At 41.1% G+C, this 22,318-nt stretch overlaps 1 protein-coding gene across 1 annotated transcript in view; it reads right to left on the bottom strand.

Moving 5' to 3' along the window:
• Window positions 1-20,062, bottom strand: part of NPSR1 (neuropeptide S receptor 1) — a 62,009-nt gene extending 41,947 nt beyond the window's left edge. Inside the window, exons 1-2 of the mRNA XM_026102146.2 lie at window positions 19,919-20,062; window positions 6,684-6,816 (exon numbers count right to left, since the gene is read on the bottom strand). Of these exons, the coding sequence (XP_025957931.2) occupies window positions 6,684-6,816; window positions 19,919-20,062 (277 nt within the window). The remainder of the gene's footprint in view (window positions 1-6,683; window positions 6,817-19,918) is intronic.
• Window positions 20,063-22,318: the final 2,256 nt, after the last annotated feature.

The following is a 22,318-nucleotide window of genomic DNA, read 5'->3' as shown; positions in this document are numbered from 1 at the left end:
CCCCATGTACTTCAGGCTTGAGTTTGGAGAAAATGTGTTTTGATGAGGATGTGTGTATTGGATACCCTTTATTCTCCCCAAGAAAGACTGAGCCTTGCATTGATTGACCATACATGCAGACAAGAGTGGTTACATACAGACATACAGAATTTTTCCTGTCTGTTCACATAGGAAGTCTGAGAATATAGCAAAGCATGGTTCACTATATCAAACTGGAACTGTATAAAGTCAAAGTGTCCAAGTTACCTATTACCATGTAGGATACTATGACTCATCTTCCAATTTGAGTTGTAGGAAGAGTTCAAAGGAGAATTTGAGTTCCTGGTAGGTGGCTTTAAATTGCCAGAAATGGCAGTGGTTATTGAATCTGTTTTGCCATGTGCTACCAAAGGGTTTTGTAGGTAGTGACACCAGCACTTTTATCTCATCATCCTGCATTATATTTTGTGGGCATTGCTAATATGTACCTAGCTTAAAGTAAGTCCCAGTTTGTTTTCCAGTTACTGGATTAGTCTTCTTGGTAGGATGGAGAGTGATAGCTAATTCTCCAGGCATCTAATGGAATCACACAATGAATTTTCTTACTCACTCCCAGGCCAGAAAACTGAGCACAGTTTCACGAGATGAACATAGAAAGTAACATTAATGTTGCTGTGTTTATTCCCTGAAACCATTTTTGCTCTTGGTAAATTGATTCTCATTTATTCTGACAATAGAAAAATGACAGTTTTACTAAACCCTGTAGCTGCTCAGGCCTGCAGAGAAAGGTGGATGTAATCTACTTCTTTCCCTGTTTTTCAAGTCATGTATATACTAAGATCATTTGTAGAGTTAGACTTCTGCCGACGTATTCAGGAAACAAACTGTAGCAAATGAAGACTTCGGAAATTTGTTTCTGAATGGGGGAATTTGGCCCCTGTTGGGTATTCAAGCACATTTCAAGGTCTGTACCTGAGGCAATGTGAGGGAGAAAATGCTGCTCTTCCTTCCTAATTCTGCCCTATACTTTCTCAGTAATCACAGAAACATGTCATGTAGAACACAGACAATCTGTGATTACAGACTTTTTTCTTACTGTATGTTAACTGGGTTTCAGCAACTCTTAGTAAATAGTAAATATATGGAATGCAGCTATCTTTCTTTCAGTGTTATTGATGAATGGTTCTGTACAATTATATCTTCCTCCAACTTTCTTTCCTGCATGTTGGATACTGAACTATTTCCTTAATGTAAAAGCAAACGAAAACCAAACACCGTCCCCTTTCTTCAGGTCTCATTTTTTTCCACAAAATAAGCAGAAAATAGAGGTGTGAGAAAGAGGAGAAAGCCACAGCTTTCTGGGCATTGGTAAAATAAATTCTATTTCAGTTCAGCATTCTGCATTATGGGTAGACAGTCATGTAAATCTGATGGCAAGTTCCAGCCAAGACCAGCTGGGGAGGTATGCATTTCCCAGTATAACCGGGAAATCTGTGAGCTCTTCGGCTGCCAACAGTCCACCTCCAATAAGGTGACTTGCTGAGTTAGCCACTAATGGCTCTATGCAATTAACTCCCAATGCTCATAATCACTGCGATGCCTAAGGTACTTGTAGCACTGATAAATTTGTACTTATGATTCCTCTGAAGTGAGGAAATGTTACAAGTACCATTTTCCAGATGAAAAGCTGGAGCAGAGAGAACTATCTGTTAATATTGTTCTACATGTTCATTTTGGTAACGGTCTTTTTGTGTTAAGCATTGTACAGATCAGGGAGTAACAAGTCGTCCTCATACCTTCAAGTCCCATAGACAAGAAAGAAAAACAATGAAGGACAGATACAGCACATGAAAGCAGAAAGCAGTGGTTTGTCAATGTCATACCAGTGCAAGAGCTCCTGTGTTGTAGTTTTATTCTCAAAATCATTTCGAGAGATCACATTTGGAGGAGATTAGGCCAAGGGACCAATCGGGGGAAAAAAAAAAAAAAACCCCAAAGAATAAGAAAGAAAGGACAAGTTCTTCCTGGGAGCAACTGAAGAAGATGGAAGTGATGTGAAGAGACACTTTCAAAAATACCTCCCTATCTTTCTAATGTTATTCTCAAATTATCCCTTAGGATTTGGTGTTTAAATGGTCACAGTATAGACTGTAGCTAAAAACTTTTACAGATCTTATTTTGTTTTTCTGCTTATAAATACACTACAGCAGAAATTAGCTGACATGCTTTGTTTTTCCTTTCTTCATTATGTCCACAGTAACACCGTAAGGGAGCACGTATTTCCAATGAAGTCTGCAGGCCAAGGGTGTAAAATTAGGCATGTTGTAAAGTACCTACCTGTATTTCTACTTATAATAAAAGACAGAAGCCTAACACCATTCTTAAGGCATTGATTTCTATTAAATGTTGGAATAAAAAGGGAAATATCATAGAGTCAATGGTCATGACATTTCAAGCTCCAATTTTCCAAATGTTAATTTTGAATAAATAATTAAGACTATGCATAGGCATATAAACTTTTGGTCACTAATGGGAACTTAAATACTTTCTTCAATCACTAATAGCTGAAGTTGGATGAAGAATACTGACAAAATACTTCTTAACCAGATTTTTTATGTATTCTTTGATCAGTTTTAGAACTGCTCAAATAATAACAGTTTTTTTATTAAAAGGACAGTTTAGCCAATAAATGGCATTACTTGTCCAACAGTACTTGAAAAATGCTGTTATAAATAGAAAAAATATGTGTTCAAGTCTGCTGCTTTTACATTTTGAGAGTAGGGATACGAGAGCCTTTATTTGATAGAGCTGGGTAAAGTGATCTAAATGAAAATAAATGTGTGGACAAAACCATGCTCTCTGAATATAACTGCTTGAAAATTTCCAGTGTAAACACAGTGTCTGTGAATTTGGCTGTCTGTCAGACCTCACTTCTTTTCTTGAACAACTTGGTAAATTCAGTCAGAGGCAGAAGTCTTAAGGACACTCAAATCTGCAAGTTATATGAAATGGCATCGGGTAGAGGAGGGAGATCTGAGAGGTTTGCCACCAGTAAGGACATCTACACCATGTGCATAACTTGGGTTACATTCAGAAGAAAACTGTTTGGGAAAAGAGTTTATAAACTCTCCTAACAGGGCAATCTTTACAGTTTGCACTTTCTGAGATACTAAATTGCCTTGGACATAGAAATCTGTAGAAAACCTGCCTTTAGTTTCAGTCTTCACAGAACAATTGGTTTCTAGGAAAAACATTAGAAAAGAGAATATGCTCAAAGCAAGCTGAACACAAGACAAACATGGCAATATTCCTCTTTGTTAAATTAGATGATGTTAATGATTAGTACTATTGTTCAACTCAGCTGTTAACTCTTAGCTGATTTCCTGGTGCTCTATTCCCAGATAATTTCAAAGGGATTTATGCATGAGCTGAGAGTTAAACACAGGCTTAAATGCAGTATTGACATAGGCATTGTATAGGCATAGATTTGATATGAAATACTCTCTGAATACAGGCTTCAGCAAGGTCTTTAAGTACACTGAAGTTGAAGTGATTATTCACATTCCTAAAGATCACTGCAGCCTCTAGCACCATGTTGAATTAGTGTATAGTAAGGGAGTCTTATCTGTGAATTTGCCAAGTGGGTTGAACCATTGAATTCGGCGGTGGTGAAAGAAGCCTCAATCAGTTACTTCTCTTCTGCATCTGGCTTGGCAGCGAGTCAAGAAGAACAACAGTGCTCATTTCCTATTCATGTATTATGCATAGTTTGTTTTGAATACCTTGTTTATTCTAACATGAAGACTATATTTTCCTTTTATATTAGTACTACATGAGTGGGAAGATGTGAGAATTGAGGCCACTACTCAGCTATCGAGCCACAGAGAAAAAAAAGTTTTTAAATGACTTTGAAATGCCTGCATTGATAAAGCTATATCCATTCTTCTTTCTTCTGCTACTGGGATAGAAATAATAAATATTTTAAGAATCCAGAAATAGATGGAAGTAGTAATACCGACTAAGCAGAAACTGTTTGCCAGGAGATTAGGCTTTAGTTGGTAGGATTTAAATATGCCTGGCATGTCAAAGCAATGTGACAAGCCAGTGTTTTTGTAATGTTCTGCATACACCTCATAACTTGTAAAAGGATGATGACTGTTGCCAGCTTGCTTTGTTCTTATTAATATTTTTGAAGATAAGAAAGCTAAATGGCTCCATTTCAGGAATTAAGTCATTTCTTTGTGCCAGAATGCTGACAGGAACTCTTGGGAAGGAAAGATAAATTAGAGATCTGACTCCTGCATCCCAAAAAGAAGTCAACATTGCTTGAAAGGAGCTTTGCTGTTCAAGCTGATGTTAATTCTTTTAATATTGCAGATGTGAATGTCAAACAAGTTTTCTATGTAAGCTTCTGTAATTTGAAATGGAACAGACTGTTAAGCTGATTTTAAGTTCTGATTTTGGAAGTCAAGGAAAATCTTTGGAAAGGAAAGGTCAGAAGAATTAGCAAGTGCAGCATGTGGACCTCAGTCAATATAATAGCATTAGCTGCATAGCACTATTTGTTGCCCACATCTCATAGGGTATTAGCATGTCAACAACTAAACATCTAATAGCCTTGTTGTCTCTGCCACTGATTACTGCAGCTCCCTCCAAATTGCACTTTTAATGCCTTCCGCTCCCTTAGTGTGGGCTATATTCGAATCCCCAGTGAATAGCTATTTACCTCCATTCTAATCCAAAAAGTCAGCCTTTCCTATGGCTTGAAAATGCCAAAACTCCCATCCAGGCTCTTACCCAGAGCAGCAACAGTACCCCCCCTCCTGGTACATCTCACATGGACCAGGTTTTTCCTGATCTGTCCTGGTCAAGGCATTTCTGTCCACTTCTTGCTTTATTCCTCTGACTTGGACACTCGAGTGCTTATTTCCCTTCACTGGCTCTTTCTCTGCTGTAGTAAATCCTTTTCTTACCAGGACAAGGCCTTTTACTCTTTAGTTTCTTTCTTCCTATTGGGAGTCATCTTCTATGACCATATCAACCGTGCCTTTGCTCTGGCAAGGAGCCCAACTCTTGTGCCCTCTGTGCCAGCCCTACAAACAGGGTCATTTTCTGCCCCCCCTCCCTTCAAAGTCCCTCTCATGGCAGTGCCCCCAGCGCTCTGCTCCCTGATGATGGTGAAGTAGGTGATAAATGGACTGTGACCATCTGGGGCTTCAGCTACTGGTTTGCTCTTTTCCCATGCTACTGCTTGATTGCCTGCATTTTACCATTTCCCGCATATTAATCCTAGAGCAGGAGTGCTTTGGGCAGGGATTGGGTATTTTGGACCTGACGTGAGTGCAGTAATGCTTGGTCTGTGACAGACGTTTCTAAACTGAACCATGAGACCATACTGACATGACTTATCTGCATTTTCTGATGGCACATGGAGGAAATGACATGAAAGTCACCACAGAGATAAGGAGTGAAACCTTGCATTAAGGGTGACTCATAGGCAAATCCAAAAATTAGCCTTCAGCACTTTAGAGGAGGAGTCACATCAAACGTTCACCTCTCCATCTTGCAACAACTCTTACATCAACTATGTGTAGTTATGGGCCAGGCCCTTTGCATCATTTTGCATGTGTTGGTGCAACAGTTTTCAGCTGGGGGTAGGATTTGAAACAGGATAAACCCCCGGGCAAACATGGTAGAGACCATGAGCAGGAGTTCATTTACTTGCCAAGAGTGCACACATGTTGAAAACTGGGGAGTCTAGTCCTTTGCTTTTTCAGGTTAAACAGAGACAAAATAGACATCAAAGGAGGACTCAAAATTGCTGGGAAAACACTCTCTTTAGCAGAACTGTGTTATAATTCCTTCCATATCTTACAAAAAAAGCAACAGAAACCATACAAATATATCCTACATACACTAACAATACAGCACAGCTCTCTTGTAAGCTGAGATTAGTAGCAGGACATTGTTATAGAAACTGCCTGTTTTCTTCTGGGAAACTGTTAAAACTGCACAAATTCAGGCCATTCTAGGCCAGAGAAAAATGAAGTGCTATTTCTGTTCCTATTTCTATTCCTCGTTGTTGAGAATGACCTTTTACAAACCAGGTTTCTGTATATTTTCCATTTCGTACAAAAACTAAAAAGTTCTTGGATCAGATTCCCTTTTCTAATTCAAAAAATTAACAAAATGCATTCCTCTCAACATTTATATTTTTGTATCAACCTTACTTGGCCAAACCAGATGACAAGAAGTTATTTTCTCTCTTCAAAGCATGTCTATAATTGATGGAGCCACACTGTTATGAGGTAGTTTAAAAAGATTTTTAGCAAAAAAAGGCTGGAGAGTCATCTTAAATAGGTTTAATCTAAACAGTTTTGTGACAACAGCTGGGGACATGACTACTGGGATCTGTGGATGCAAATTCAGATTGGAAGATAAGATTCAATGAAATTACTGAGTTGCAGCTGCTGTCTGACACAGATATTACATACAGTAACATCTTTTTAGATCAGAGGCAGACAGCCCTAAGATAAGCAGCCACTGATCTGTCTTATGACAAACTGCAGACAAGATAAAGACATTAGGTGGCAACCGAATTCTTCACCATTCAGCTTGAATCTTCGTATTTATGGAAACATTTTCTATCATTTTGATCCTGATCTCTGTGCAGTTCAGAAACCCCTTTCCCTCCCATACATTACCTGTGATTGCCAACTGTGTGACGAAGAAGGTCATTCGAGATTTCCGCTTCCTCTTCCAGGTGGAGAACAGCACAATGGCATTTCCAGCAATTGTGACAATAAAGAGAATCCAGAGAGTCACCAGCTGCTCTGTCTGCATTGGAGAGAAGAGAAAAAAAGCATATAGGTAGGTCAGTGGATAGTAACTTGGGTTAAGCCAGTGAGTTAATTTAGGAAAAACGAGAGGGGAAAAAAAAGAGTGAAATGTGAGTTTTGCCAATTGATTTTACTTATTTGGTCCAAAATGTATTCATCTCCTTTCAGAAAACATTAGCATGCATCCCAGCTGTTGATATTCATTCCAATTTTATTTGCAGGGTCTGCATATTACTTCTATTTTCACAAAACCACTAGCAGCATCTATGTTCAGCACTTAACACTAAAATGAGAGGCAGCCTTCAGTTTTCTCATGTTGCTCCAGCGAACTGTGAAATAACCAGCTGCCTCATTTTGTAAGGAATATTGACAGATTGGAGAAATTTGGAGAAATTTGGGAAATAGCTGCTTCTTCCCAGCCCCAGTGGATATGGGTCATACACAAACCTGATGAAATTCAGACATCCACTCCATGATCTAGATGTGACCAAGACTGAAAAGCAAGCATGACCGACTGCAAGGAAAAGTAAAATCATGTAGTGAGCAATACCTGATGACAAAACGTCCCCTAGTGGTAGTGTGCACAGTGAAAAGAAGTAAGAAAGTTACTCATGCTTTCAAAGCATCAGGATCGCCTGGACGCAAGAATAAGGACGTATACATGTGCGTTTGCTTGTTTTGTATGAGCGCATGCACAATCTTACCCCTACCTTGCCTACCAAAAGCCACTCATTCATCTCTAGACACAGGATAATTATTTTTTCACTGGCTGCTCTGTAGGTTTTTCCTGGCCAGGTAGGAGTGTGAGGTCCATGTTTTCTACTTGTCAGCTAGCCAGCTCTGATGCTGAGCCCGAGAACCAGTGAGCACAGGGTCACCTTGGCAAAAAGACTCTGCGTTTCTGCAGACTTCTCAATTATAAAAGCTGTCCTGTGTGAGGCTACATGTCATGGCACAGAGGAAGACGGTTTGCTGTTCTTCTGCAGAGGCAACTAGAACAGAGGGTATTTTTCACAGCAACAGTTATGTGTGAAGAGTGTAGTGTGGGGGAGGTCAGGATAAAAAAAATCCTCACATACCCAACAGCAACAATATGTACATTATTATTAACTTGTTTAGTCCATGAGTGAAAAAATACATGTGTCTTAGCGGAACTACTAGTTATGAAGGTAAAGCCAACTTCCAGAAGGGTTTCCTTGCATTTCCTTTCCCAGAGCCTGCTCCTACTCCCTGCAGACCCCTGCTTTTAAGGATGTTGCATGAGGAGACAGGTTGCACCAATGACATCTGGAAGGGCCATCAGTCTCCTGCTCTGTCTTCTTACAGCTTTCCTGTGCTTCAGCTGCATGAGTCGCCTGGATTCACATCCTAGCAACAGGGCTGAGATGCGGGATGTGCCAAATCAGTTGTGTGGGATCTCCATGTTCCTACCACCAGATCCCACACTGAGGGGTCTAGAGAAAAAAGGAGGAGCGAGATGAGGGCTGCAGCTGAAGAGCAATCTGTGCTCCTTGCCTGCTGGCCCTAATGAGGTGACCCTGATGGGCGAGGCGCTGCCCTGAGCAGGTGGGAGGAGAGGGGCTGTTGGTGTGACCCATGCCCACCTGACAGTGTTGGTGGGGGAGCAGGCAGCAAAGCAGAGCACCACTCACAGCATTTGGCAGTCACTAACTCTGACCAACTTACCCAGCTCCCAGCACTCTCCTGGTCACCAGTCCTGCTCCCTGCTCCCTCCTCTGTCAGGGCCCACGGGCCCAGAGAGTTGCTGCTCACAGGAACTAGCCCTTTGCTGCAGGTACATTGCTATGTGGAGGAACTGCCTCTGGGAGTCACACAGGTGTGCAATAAGGATGAGAGTCAGTGTATGAGCAATTCAAGGCCACACTCTGTGCTTGAATGTGGGGATTAGCTATGGCATACAATGAAGTCTGTGTTTAGATGGTTTTGCTTTTCCCTGCATGATAACTTTTGACAGAGTAACTTACCATTTGAGTCATCTCACCTAACTTTAATGGTATAAAGATAGACAACTAGTCTAACTTGTCTCACATGTAGTCTGTAGACAGTGACATGTCTAAGATGAGTCACCATTCATCTTACCTACCTTGGGATGGACTGCACTGATTATAGAGGGACCTACCTAAGACAGCTAGCTTAGGCTGGATGCTTAGCTTTTACACAACTAAAAACATTTTGAACCTGTTTGTTCTGCAAATCTCTTGGAAACAAATTCCCTTGAAAATGCATGGCAGAGACAGAGTGAAACTATTTGTTCAGGGATGCTTTGTTTTGTTTAGGAATTGGAAGGAGGTGTCTTTTGTGAAGGTAATTAAAAAAGAAGCATGTAAGATTTTACATTATATTTGTCCTCCCTGAAATTGGTGGATTCTAATCAGGGTTTTGTTTGTTTCCAGTTCAAAAAAGATCTTTTGCACATGAAAAAAACCAAAGGGAGCAGCTTAGCTCTGATCTTCTCTGATATGCTCTGAAATGCTCTGAGAGCATTTTCTTGAAAGAAATCCTGTATTCCTATATTATATTGATAAGAGTAAGAATAGAACCAGCCTCCGGCACTCAAATTGTTCTTACAATTCCCACAGGAGGAATACCTCTGGAGTGGCAGGGACTGTGCTAGAGGGGTGTTTCTACAATATGGGGACAGCATATGCAGTCAGTTTAAATCCCATTCTACCAAATGAAAGACCAACGCTGAACAGTTTAGCAGTTTTAGGCTCTACAGAAATGTACCATTGAGACACTCTACAGAAGTGAACAAAAAAGTACAAAAGTTGAATCTAAAAGTAGTAATTTTGAAAGGAGGTAGACAAAGGAATAAAGCCAGAGTTTCTATTCCAGCTGTTTGTGGTAGCTGCCATTCAGAGAGAGAGAGAAAGATCTCATTCTTGGAGATTAAGGAGGTGTAATAATGGGCAACTTAAATCACCGCAGCCTCTCCCAGCCTGCATGAGCTTGGAAAAGAAATGTTCTGTGGTTATAAATGGGATGCCCACAGAAGTAAAGGCTGTTATGATGGCTAGAATTGAAATTCAGAATGATGTCGATGAACTGGAAAGGTGTACTGGAAAAAACAGGACGCAGTTCAATAGAGGACAAGCGCGGGGGTCTACACTGCAGCAGCTGTAGTCAGCTCGGGTTGGGCAAGACTTCAAATCATGCCCCCGCGTGTGGCAGGTAAAGCGCCTCATAAGTGGAACATTAATTGAATTAATAATATCGTGCTACCATGAAAATGACAAGCAGCACCACGGGATCAACTCCAGCATAGCATGTCTCTCATCCATCCACTGTACCCCGCTGCTGCACTGTGTCCACTTTTGGGCAGCCTGCTTCAAGAAGGACACAGAGTGATGAGTTGATGGCAATCAAGAACATACAGCTGGCAGAAAAGACTGACTGACCAAAGTTGCACAATCTAGCAAAGAGCAGGGTGCAGGAAAATATGAACAGGTAAAAAGATGGCTGCCAAAAAGGAAGGGAATAGTCTCTTTTTCAGATCCACTGCAGATCGGTCAAAAATCAGTGAAGCAAAATTATAGCAAAGAATTCAGGTTGACCATTAAAAAAAACATACTGGTATAGATTGATCGAGTCAGTGAAGCCTCCATCCCTGGAGGTCTTAAAAATAACTATTAGATTAGAGATCCCTGAACTTCATCTGCATTTTCTGTAATTCTGTTATATTCCTCATACTCAGATTGCTTAAACATAGAGGTGTTTCATTTCATGTCTTATTTGTTCATTAAGTAGAAATCCTCTTTTTGTAAAAACCTTCAGCAAGAAGATTTTCAAAAATCATTGTTTAATAATATCTTGCATGGACACCAGAGGTATTCTGGATAAAAAGAAAGATAATAATGTCTCCCAAAACCCTGTGCAGAAGCTGCTGGCAAGGGGTGCTTTTGCAATAGGTATTACTAATTAAACCACACAAGAATGCTGTGAGAGAGGTTAATGTCATACACCAGTTCTTTTAGATTAGCAAAACTAAAAATGCCGGTGACTTAGTTAAGGTCACAGAACAGATCAGAGTCAGGTAGATTTCCTCAGCTTGACTACAACTGTTACATACACTGCTAGTCCGTAAGACTGCTGGGTTCAGAGCATGGAAGTGCTGGACATCTGGAGCACATATGCATGTTTTGTTAATTTGCTTTGAGATTAAAAGCAGCTTTTGCCCATGAAGCAAGCCTCTTCATGGAAGAAGTGTAAGCCAGAAAAATCTGTCTGAAAATGGTGGGCATTTTTATTTGCTTGTAGAAGTTGCTTGTTATTTTGTCTCTCTGACAAAATTTCTGAATTCATAGGCTGCAGTAAGTCTAGCATGAGGTGTTTTGTGCCTAATACTTGAAAAATCATTTCTGTGAGCCTTGTGTGTCACTCGTTCTTGGCTCATAAACCATCACTAGGCAGAAGGGATCCTTCTGGGTTGTAGACGTATGTTTTATTTTACCATCTCTTGTATTTATCTAATATCAATGATAATTTTTTCCTCTGAAATCCCCTTGCAGGCTTCTTCATGCCATGTGACTTGTTCTAGTGTGGAGAGTTTAGAAATGGGAAATGTTTAACACTATAAATGCCTGAGCATAAGTTAACTTCACTCTGATTTATACCTCAGATTACTTCTCATTTTGCTGGTTGTGATGGAGAAAGTCTGTCAGTATCCAAGGAAAAAGCACTCTCTGAAGATCACTAAATAGCAGAGGAGAAAAGCATGCCCCAGTGGCTGGGGAGCTGTGACTCATGCAGCAGTAAATAACAGAATGAATAAACTTCCCAGGCAAGACCTGATGAGAGATACCAGTCCAGGTATCTCATATTCATCCAGCCCTGGCAGAGCAGAGTCATTCTGGTGCAGTAGCTTTAATTGAGTGTGTAGCTAAATCCTTTCAGAGCCATGGGGAAACATTTCAGTACCGTGATGCTGTACCTCCTTCCCGTTCTTCCTAGCCATCCTCCTTGCTCACTTGTTTCTTAGGGATTTACATCGTCTCTGTTGGGGGTACAAGCTGTGATTGTGGAACTGGGATATATTCGATAGCCCACCCCAGTGGAGGTACTGTTGCTTGTAGTCTGAGGTGCAGAAGCCTTTGATGCTGGAGCAGCTGCCTGATAAAAGGCAGGCGGGATCCAAATATTGCTGAACAAAGCAAGTGTTTTGCCCAAGGAGCCAAACGGGAACTGTAGGACCTGTTTTGGAAGGGAGTTTTCACTTGAACAGCAACCCACTGTGAAACACAATTTTGCCCTAGTTGCTGAGCCTGATTTGGAAATAAATTGAAAAAACAAAGAAACAGGTTGCCAGTTAAGAAAAGAGCAAACCAAAAAAATGAGAGGGAGATGTACACAGGTCCTTACGTAACTGGCTGGCCTCTTCATGTGAAGAAAGGAGACCTTCAGTAAATACTAGCGCTTGCTGACAGGGTGCCCTCTTGCTCCGTGTCCCTAATCAGCTGGGTGAAGAAGAGGGACTGTTCCTTGATATCATGGGAACTTCCACAGGTCAGGGGTGACTGAAGTCTCTGAACAGCTTTTTCTTGCTAGTTGATTAAATTATGCAAGCAGTCTGATCACTTGCCTTTGGTTTATATTAAGAATAATGTTCCTAGTGTAACTTATTGTAGCAATAAAGACATAATCATGGAGAAACACAAATAATTTCACAAGTTCTTCTTCTCAGATAATATGAAATAAACTCATAAATCTGCTTGTTAAGTTGGAGAACTGGTGTGCTCATAGTCAAGTTTACCACTAGTAGATTACATTGCCCAGTCTTAAAGGAGGAAGAGAAGAAAAAAAAAAAAAAAAAGGAAAATTCTCTTCTCCCCTCTCACCCCTGAAATAATCACTTTCAATGGAAGACCATGTAAGCTAATGGAGAAGTCTAGATCTGGCGTCTTCAACTGTGACTGAATACTGAATATGTGCAGGATAGATTTGCTAATTTAGCAGCCCCTGTTTAGGATGGAAGAAAAGACAAAAAAAAGATTGGTTTTCTTGAAGCAGACAGGTGCTATGCAGCTTTCCTGATTCCAGTGGGAATTCACAGTTTACCTCTCAGGCAGATTGCTCTTTGGACTGACATTGAAAGAAATTAAAGACAGACACCCTTTGGCACAATTTAATTAGAGTCTTAAAGGTATTGGTATAATCTCTGACATATTTCATAAAGTTTCTATTAAAAAAAAAAGGAGGGAGGGAACAGTACAAACCATGCTGGGATATGAAACAAATTGTTCCACGAAGGAGAACACTTAGTAATTCCCATATCCTCTGCATATATGCCCCAGGCTGCCTCACAGCAGAAACCATACCTCCTAGCAGAATTTGAAGAAAAATGAGAATCTCCTAGTCTTTCTCTTCCTGAGGCTCTGCTCTCTCCTCTGGCCAGCCAGACATTTTAATATCTTTGAGGCTTTTACCACAACACCAAATTTTGGCGCCACTGGACAGCTATTTCAGAAGTTACTTGTATTTAGCAAGTGTGCTACCTGACTTTAGCAAGGCTTTCAACATGGTGTCCCATAATATCCTTTAGCCAAACTGTTTAGCTATGGTTTGGATAGTTGAACTACAAAGGTGGGTAGAAAATTGTCTCTGCTGCTACTCTCAAAGGTTTGTATTCAGTGATACAGAGTCCAGCTGGTGGCTGGCCTGGAGTTTCAATACTGTTTAATGTCTTTATTAACAACCTGATGATGGGATAGAGTGCCCTCTTTATGGATGATAAAAAACTGGGGGAAGCAGTCAGTAAACAGGAGGGCAGAGCTGCTGTTCAGAGGGATTTTGACAGACTGGAGAAATGAGTTGGCAGAAAAATCACTAAGTTTAACAAAAGCAAATGCAAAGTCCTGCAACTGGGACGGAATAACGACATGGGGGTCAAATGGCTAGAAAGCAACTTTTCAAAGCAGGACTGGGAGTGCTGGTGGACACCAAGTTGACCATGAGTTACAGATGTAACCCTGCAGCAAGAAGGCCAACCACATACTGAGCTGTATTAGCAAAAGTGCAGCCAGTAGGTCAAGGGAAGTGATTATTCCCCTTTATTTGGCACTTCTGAAACTGCATCTGTTGTACTGTGTCCAGTTTGGGGCTCCCCAATGTCAAGAAGGACAGAGACATGCTTGAGTGAGTCCAAGAGAGGGCTCACAAGACGATTAAGGGGCTGGAGCGTGTGCTGTACAAGGAGAGGCTGAGACCCAGGCTTGATGAGCCAGGAGGAGAGGAGCCTGTGGGGGCCCAGCTGCTGCCTACAACTGCCTAGTGGGAGGGTGCAGAGAAGATGGAGCCAGGCCTTTCTTGGAAGTGCACAGTGAAAGGATGAGAGGCAGCAGATAGGATTTGCAACATGGGAAATTTTGATTAGCTGTTAGGGGAAAAAGTGTTCATGATGAGGGTGGAACAGGGGCCCTGAGAGGCTGTGGGATCTCCATCCCTGGAGGTATTCAAAACTTGACTGGACACGGTCCTGAGAAAGCTGAAATAGTTTAAACCTGCTTTCAACAGGGCTGTTTGCCCAGATGACCTCCAGAGGCCCCTCCCAACCTAAATTATTCTATGATCAGGGGCATACATGCATACAGAAGAAATATACATAAGACCTATTTTCTTAAGGAATTAGGCTAAAGCAAAAATGTATGCAGGCAGGTATTCAGATGACAGCTATGCACAAGTTGTATGTTATATATTGTATCATAAAAACAAACTCAGATCTTCATGGGAAAAGGTATGTAAAAGAGTACAAGTGTAAAAGCTGTTGGTGTGGGAATGACACAAACATGTCAGTCTTAAGAAAAGTAACTTAAAAAATACTAGGTGGCATTTGTGTTACGCTTATGCAGTGCTCTGAGATGAAACATATCTGCCAGGGTATGGCCAGGTTAAAGGCTGAGCTGTCAGAAGCGGGGTGGGATGCCAGTGAAGGGATAACAATTACATTCTGGCTGGCTAAAACCACAAAAAAGGTTCTTTAATATAAAAAAAGAACTGACTTGGTTAAAATGCCAACTGAAAACATCAGTATTTCTCCTTGTGCTGAAACCTTCCTGACTCTGTGAAAAAAACAACAGCAATCTGTTTGAAGATAAGGTGCACAGTGAGAGAGTAAGCGATACATATCCTTCAGTACTGGATAGCAGTTCTGACTGTCAGGAGAGAGCAAAGTCGAGACACAAATTAATTTAACTGAAACAGGGACAATAGTGGGAACACTTAGGCTGGAAGTAAACATTACACAGTAAAAGTCAAGCATCTGAATGTGGAAGATCAGATGGTTAATTTGAGCCACCTCCTAAGGCTCAAGAAATCTCCAAAAGAAGGAAGGAAAATGTGTGGAGGAAGAAAAGCCACGGAAAGGGTTGGGCCACTCCTGATTCATTTGCAGATGGCCCCTGTCTCAGGAAGAAAGAAACATGCTGAAGTGATGGGAAGATCATTGAAACGCTGAGGCTTAGTTGCCACAGGTAGCAACAATTGTACTGGCTGTTCCTGTAGCACAAGTGTGTTTGGAAAGAACATTTTCCATCCAATATGGCAAAAATGAAAAGATGTTAGTATACACTGCTCTCACAAGGTGAGATATTGGCCTCCCCTAAAATATTTTGGAGGGCAATTTGATTGACACCAAAAAGCTCTGAGAAAACTCATGTGAAGATAACAAAGACTGAGAGAAGTACAAGTTCAAAGTTAAGTTACATACATATTTTTAGAAGTACTTCTGCTATGCTTAAATTTGAAAGGAACACATTTGGGCAGGCAACTGGCCTGTTAGAAGTTGATTTTTTTTGGTGGCTTGACCTGGAATTGAGCCTGATTCAAGCTGCACAAGCACTAGTTTAGTTTCAGGTTTGTCTCTTCGACTGAAAGAACCTGCTACAAGGGGCCCATGCTTGTGTTTTCTGTTCCACCAAAGAAGCAGTTTTGTTTGATTTTTTGTCCACGTTGTGCAGCACTTTTCGTCTGTGAATATTAAGGTGCTATATAGAGGAAAAGCTATAACATTTTCACCCTTTTAGGCTTAGAGAAACAGACAAGCCAAGGAGGCATATTCATTAAATCAGGGCACTTTCTCACAGGAAGGGGTAATTTTATTACTAAGATTACTTTCATTTCTTTTTGAAATCTAACAGAACTATATTGACCTTTTTTTGTGAATCTCCAATTTAAAAAAAATATATTTCTTAGCTCTGACTTCACCATCACGAATGAGACATGGACATTTCATTGTGCAGCATTTAATGCATGTGAATTGCTGTGATCTTTCTTCATTCAAATTTTCAACCAATAACAAACAGTAACAATTCAGTTTGCAGGTGCTGTTCTGCTCTATTTTGGTACAAGATGGATAATAAATAGGGACTGTATTATTCTGTTATTGCAGGGTTTTTTTTCACCCGTTGTACCCTAGGAGACTTCCACAAAAGGAGATAAATAGATTTCTCTCATTTTAATGTCATCAGGAATGTTTTCGTGGTGTACCTATCTAATTTTTCCTAGCAGATTTACAATGTGAGGAGATAATACAAGGTCACTCAACAGCCCATCCATAATTGTACAATTTTGATAGCCCAGTTAGGACTGTGAAATACTGTTCCTTCTTAATCATAAAAAGGGACAATTCTCAGTATGTCTATTTTGCAAAATGAAAACATCTCACAAACTAGAGAAATCTATATTTTCTAGGCATAGGTAAATAAGAGAGGCAGACAGACTCAAACCCCATGGGCCCTGTGGACCATGGAATCAGAAGTACAAGGGATGCTAGTATAAAAATGCCTGCACTGGCTGCTCAAAGCGACACCAAGTCAGCCTGCCATACAGCCAGATCACTTCTGCATTGCATTTAAGTTAATAGATGAGGCCAGCCTGGCCAAGAGCACTCCAGAACTGTTTTACAAGGTGATCAGCTATTGCGTTCTCCATGCAGCATCTCAGGAATGGCAACAGTCATTATGGCATATTACAATACCTGCATTCAGGAGTTCTCAATACTATACTTGCGTAGGCTTAATTCTCTTCCTCTCTCACCACCAAAAGATAACAAAGTTACCTATAAATTATTTGAAAAAGGAAAGGGATATAATGAGCTCTCCTTCAGACTGGAATGTAGGAGCTGTAACTAATACCAGTTTGCACATGCATTATGAGTTTGGCGTGGACACAGCCAACAAACCTTCTAGTGCTTGTGGTTTAAGTAATCTAACTACATACCTTACATAAAGAAACCTGAGAAGAGATACAGTTTGGACTTTCATGGAAAATTGACCATAATACAACAGCAAGACCTAAACGTAGGCGAGGATGAGCCACTTTCTCATCTGCTTTGGGAGGCAGTAGCTGATTTCGCGCCCTGTATGACACGTGGCTGCAGCTGTTTTCAGCAAATATTCAGCAAATATTTCTGAAAGGGGGAGCAGAGAGGCATTCAGACCTCAGCCCAGAACAGGACTTTTTGGCACTGAAATGCTCCGAGTCACTTTTTTTCGGTCACATATCACCATAGTATGACCCAGACACTACTTGGAGGTGACTACTTTGTCCCCTTTGATCAGCCGCTGGGAAGGTCTTGTGGCCAAAGTCGTCACAAACCTGTTGCTCTGAGTAAGCACCCACCTAATGTAGTCTGCAGGAAAATCCACTGAGGGATAGGACTGAAAACATACCCGTGTCCTGGAGTTAGCGCCTTATTCTTGGCTATCCTACTTCCCTCCACAGGGGCTTCACAGTGTGAGGCTCACTCCAACACTCATTCCCGAAGTGCAGGGATTAAAAATCACTAGATTTTGTATGCTTTCTTTCTCTGGCCCAGAGTATCTTAAGTTATTCTAGTCAAAGTAGAACAGCTTTATCAGATCAGAGGCGAAGCCTCAGAATAGCCAAAACCTGGTGAGACTTTCCTGGAAGCCGAGGGTGGCTTGAATCCCTGAGGGCTGTGAAACGTATCAAGCTCAGGCCTTCCCCCCTCCCCCCCAACTAAAGCAGGAAAGAAAAAGAATGAAGTTGAAACAAGGGGAACAGCACCAGCCTTTCCCCACTGTGCTCTTTGATAAGAGAGTGTGCACCTCTGCGTTTCCCAAACAGGAATACTTGTGTGCCTGTGCTCTGTATTGGAAGTTCCTGTGTGTGTGGCAAGTCTGACGTGTCAGGGACCCATAGCACTGAAAACCCTGACAAATGGCCAAAGCCCCATTTACAGCTATATTTTGAGTTCTGATCTCTGACTGGTTTTGAATCCATTTAATCTATGCCAAGCTGACCTTTTATTGCTCTAGCTTCTTCAGAACTTGACAGCCCTGGTGCTGTAGAGAGGAAGGTTTGTATTGCTGGAGGGGGCCAGGACACCGACACAACAGGACAACAGGTGGAGGACAGCCAGCAGCACCACTGATTCAGCAGGTATCAACAGTACCTTCCACTCGTGAGGCTTAGGACTGAGCTTTACAGACAGCTGAAACTGCTGGCGGGAAGTCCTGTCTTCCTTGCACAGTAGTTGTCATAGCAGGTACTTAATTCTTGCTTTCCTGTAGTAGCAACACCAGCTGCCATTTGTCTCCAAAGTCAAAATATTTCCATGCCTATCAATAGCTACTAATTGATGTGGCATCAGTGAGCCTCTTTGCAAAGTTCATATTATATTTGTCAGAATGAGACATGAGGCAGCAGATGACAAGTCTAATGAGAAGTTCTCAGCTAACAGAATCAAGTTTCCTTTAGCAATGGACAAGCATGCGTGACTATCCATGGTATCCTAATTAGTGTAATTTACTCTATCTCCTCTATTAAGGAGCATTTTTCTGCCTGCAGTCTTTTTAACCATGGAAGTAATTGTCACTTTTACCATTATAAAATACTGCTTCCATGACATTGTTCCAATTTACAGCTCTTAGTGGTGGAGAGAAAAAAGGAGTTAAAGTTGTTAAAAATGTTTTGCCTACTTCTGCTTTTTTCAAGAGCATTTTAGGAGTTTAATACACACACACACACACACACACACACACACACACACACACACACACACACACACCAGTTTTATTATTGAAATCCCAAATAAGAAAGTGCTGTCTTACCAAGACAAAAAAAAAAAAGTACCAGCAGCATGTTAAGAGATCCTCATTAATTAATTGTAGGTCTACAGATCAACTTTTTCTTAACAGAGGTGGAAACCTGTTGTAATTCCATTGATTCCACTGGCATTATATCAGAGTAGTAAAAATCTCACAGAAATCAAAATTTGCCTCTGGAACATATTCCTTTATATTCAACACATATTGTCAAATGATCTGAATGCCCGTATCTTTCTATCTGAAACAGATCTGTTCAGCCCTGAACTCCAGAAGGAATAGCAAGGTACTTCTTGATAGACATTTTAATAACTCAAACTTAACTTACACAATGTGGCACAACAGCAAAACGATACATGACATACAGCATGAAATGAAACAATGACAGGAAATCTGTGTAAAGTTGTAATTCAGTGTCCCTTTCATCTTTTCCCTACATGCATATACTGCAAGTAGGAAGTTTATTTTGGGAGAAGAATGAATACACTCCTCATGTCATTCAACAGCATTCAGTACTGAATGATACGTCTGAAACATTCTTAAAAGCAGCCTTCAAGAGACACTGCAAACCAACTAATTAGAACCTGTCCTTCTTGATTAAAAGAAATAAAAATAACTCTTACTTGTGTACAATGTATGTTGTAGCTGAAAAATTGAAAAAGAAATCCCTTATGTCAAGATGATGGCTGTTACAAATTACATAAACGATGTATTAAACAAATAAAAGCCTTTGATTAAAGAAAGATGAATGTATAACTACAATACCTCTTTAGAAAAACAGTACCATCTCCTAGTGGAAGTGGATACGACTGGCCAAGAACTGTAAGTCCAAAGTCAAAATCCTACAATGATTTTGTTTTTTCAGTAAATGATTCCCACATTTTGTCAGCTGTCTTTACAGGGAAAACACAAATATTCAGGCAAAAAGTTCTATAATCCTAGCTGCCTCCTTGCAGAGGTGCTGAAAATGCACCAAAGCTGCAGGCACGTGAGAAAAGTAATGCATGCTGTCCATACCTTAAAAGAATAGTAAAAGGATCCCCACTCCTCTTCTACCACTTCAGTGAAAGTCACCGTTTCTGTGCAGGTGACAAGGGTAAAATCCAGCCAGTCGGTGCCTCCATGGGAGCTGCTGCTGGCTTCTGTGAAGGCAACGTCCATCACTGGATTTTGTTCTAGTTGTCTAGGTGCTTGGTTTTGTAAGAGTTAATGCAGCCAAGCTTCTCTTGTAAGAGCACAGCAGCAAAAACAGCTTCTCACTGCTCCAGCCCTGGCTACCAGAGGCATAAGGCTTTAGTGCAGCTGAGTGATAAAAAAAAAAAGGCAAGCTGGAGTCGTTCCTTTGAGCTCTCCTTTGGTACAACTCTAATGACAACTGGTTCTGCTCTTTCCAGCAGCAGAACCAGCCCCAGTAAGAGACTGAGCAACTGTGGATTCATCCACACACCTTGCAAACTCAAGGTCTTGCACCCAAAATTGGCAAGTCTGAGTCAGGCGTACCTGTAAAAACATTGGCATCCTTTCTACATTATAGCTCAGAAGTCTAGTTATTCCACTCAGCAGCTTTGCTTTCTTACCTCAGCACAGCCTGCTTTGATTTTGATTACTTGCAGAATTACAGTATATCCATATACAAGCAGCAATGTGCTCTCCTGTATTAGCAAAACCCTGTGAAGCTTTTAGGTTTAAGCTGTCATCATTTGTTTGTCAGTAACTGTCTGACTTTTGACACTGTCTTTACTAAGAAAAATCACAAATAGGCCTAGGCACCTCCCTTTGCAAAGATACCAAATATGCCACACACCTGGAAAGCAGGGCTTTTTTCATGGTAAGGGCAGCCTTTCTGGAAAGGCACGGCTTCTAGAGGTTGCTGGGGCCACACGCACAGAGGTTGGGCTCAAGGACTTTTCACAACAAGGTAATCAGCTCTCTTTCTACTCATTAATTGTCTGGGCATTGACCACTCTTACCCTCTGCTCTTTTTGATTTATTTCAGCGGTGCTCCTCCAGGTTTACATGATAGATTAGGTTCTTCCCTGACGGGAGTGCAAAATCACATGTAAATGCAGAACTTGTTTGGCTTGGTGGAGTTACTCTGCCCTGATATCAGTGCATTTATTAGCAGAATTGGATGTATTTTCACACCCACGCCCCCCACAACTACATTTCATTACTTGCTGACCACAGAACCTAGTCCTGTGTGTACGTGCATGCAGGCAGTACCAGGGTTGCAAGAGAAAGCGGTGGCATCAGGGCCTTCTGGCTCTCACAGCCAGTAGTAACAGAAGGATGTGGGTGCAAATATTAAAAGGCAGGTTTGGATTTTGATTCTTAATCCTCCCAGGTTGGGTCACATCTGGATCTAGGGCTTTGGAGCAAGCTGTTCCGGGCTTTGGGGAAACCTCTGGATTTCTGAGCAATATGCGGATCTCTCCAAGTGATGCCAGCGGGATCCCAAGGAGGGTTTTCGTTCCAGCCCATCTATGTATGATTAGTACAATTCGTGATGAGAAAGGATCAGCACTGATTTGTATGTTCCAGTGATCCATATTTAAACTGTAGTGAATGATGTGCAGGTTGGAATATGATCCGATAAATAGAAATGTCCTAGAACCACCATATTTAGCTGAAAATAACAGGGAAAACACTCCTTAATATGTTAGGTGAAAGAGAGGAGGAAATCCTTTTGCAGTCTTTTCTAATTGATGGTACAGGTTGACTCTGAGTCCCTGATAAGGAGTATTTAGGTAGCATCCAAACTTCCTGAAAGCACCTTACTGCTTACTTGCTTTTTTTTCTTCTTCTTCTCTTGCTTTCTTATGTTTATAGAACTCCCTTTCTAAGCGTTAAATGTTATTGCAGTGAATGTTTTTTGGCGCTGTCTTTCCTACAGAGATGTTATGCTTGAGCATGTTATGGGCACTAAGAGGCTTTTCAGTAGTTACATGGTAAGCCAGATCCTGTACAGCTCTCAGAGCTAAACCAAGAGTCACTTCTCTTGTGAGTTTGCCAGCTAGTTGCTCTAAGAAGTACTTACAGTATTAAAAAGGCTGTATCATGCCCTACTCCAGCAATTATCAGTCTACACAGAGGTAATTCAAGTCTTCCATTAGTACTACTTTTTTCGTCTTGGCTCTGAGTCTCTCACAGTCACTGCCACCGTTCTGGTTTCTTGGTGGCTGGTTTTGCTGAAATGCTGTTTTCTTTCTTTAGTCATGGAATATCAAGCTATCGACTGTCTACAGTACCACATCTATAATTAACCTAATCCTTTGGGACCCATCACTCCTTTTTTAAGCCTCTACAACATCATGTTAGCTCTCTGAAGTTTGGTGTTTTTGGGGGGTTTGTTGTTATTGTTTTCTCTCCCCTCCCCTTAGATTAAGCAAACTGTTTGAATACCCCTAAAACGAATGG

The sequence above is a fragment of the Dromaius novaehollandiae genome, chromosome 2 (genome assembly GCF_036370855.1).
Source record: "Dromaius novaehollandiae isolate bDroNov1 chromosome 2, bDroNov1.hap1, whole genome shotgun sequence".
Classification (NCBI taxonomy): Eukaryota; Metazoa; Chordata; class Aves; order Casuariiformes; family Dromaiidae; genus Dromaius; species Dromaius novaehollandiae.
This window is presented reverse-complemented; position numbering and strand designations above follow the sequence as displayed.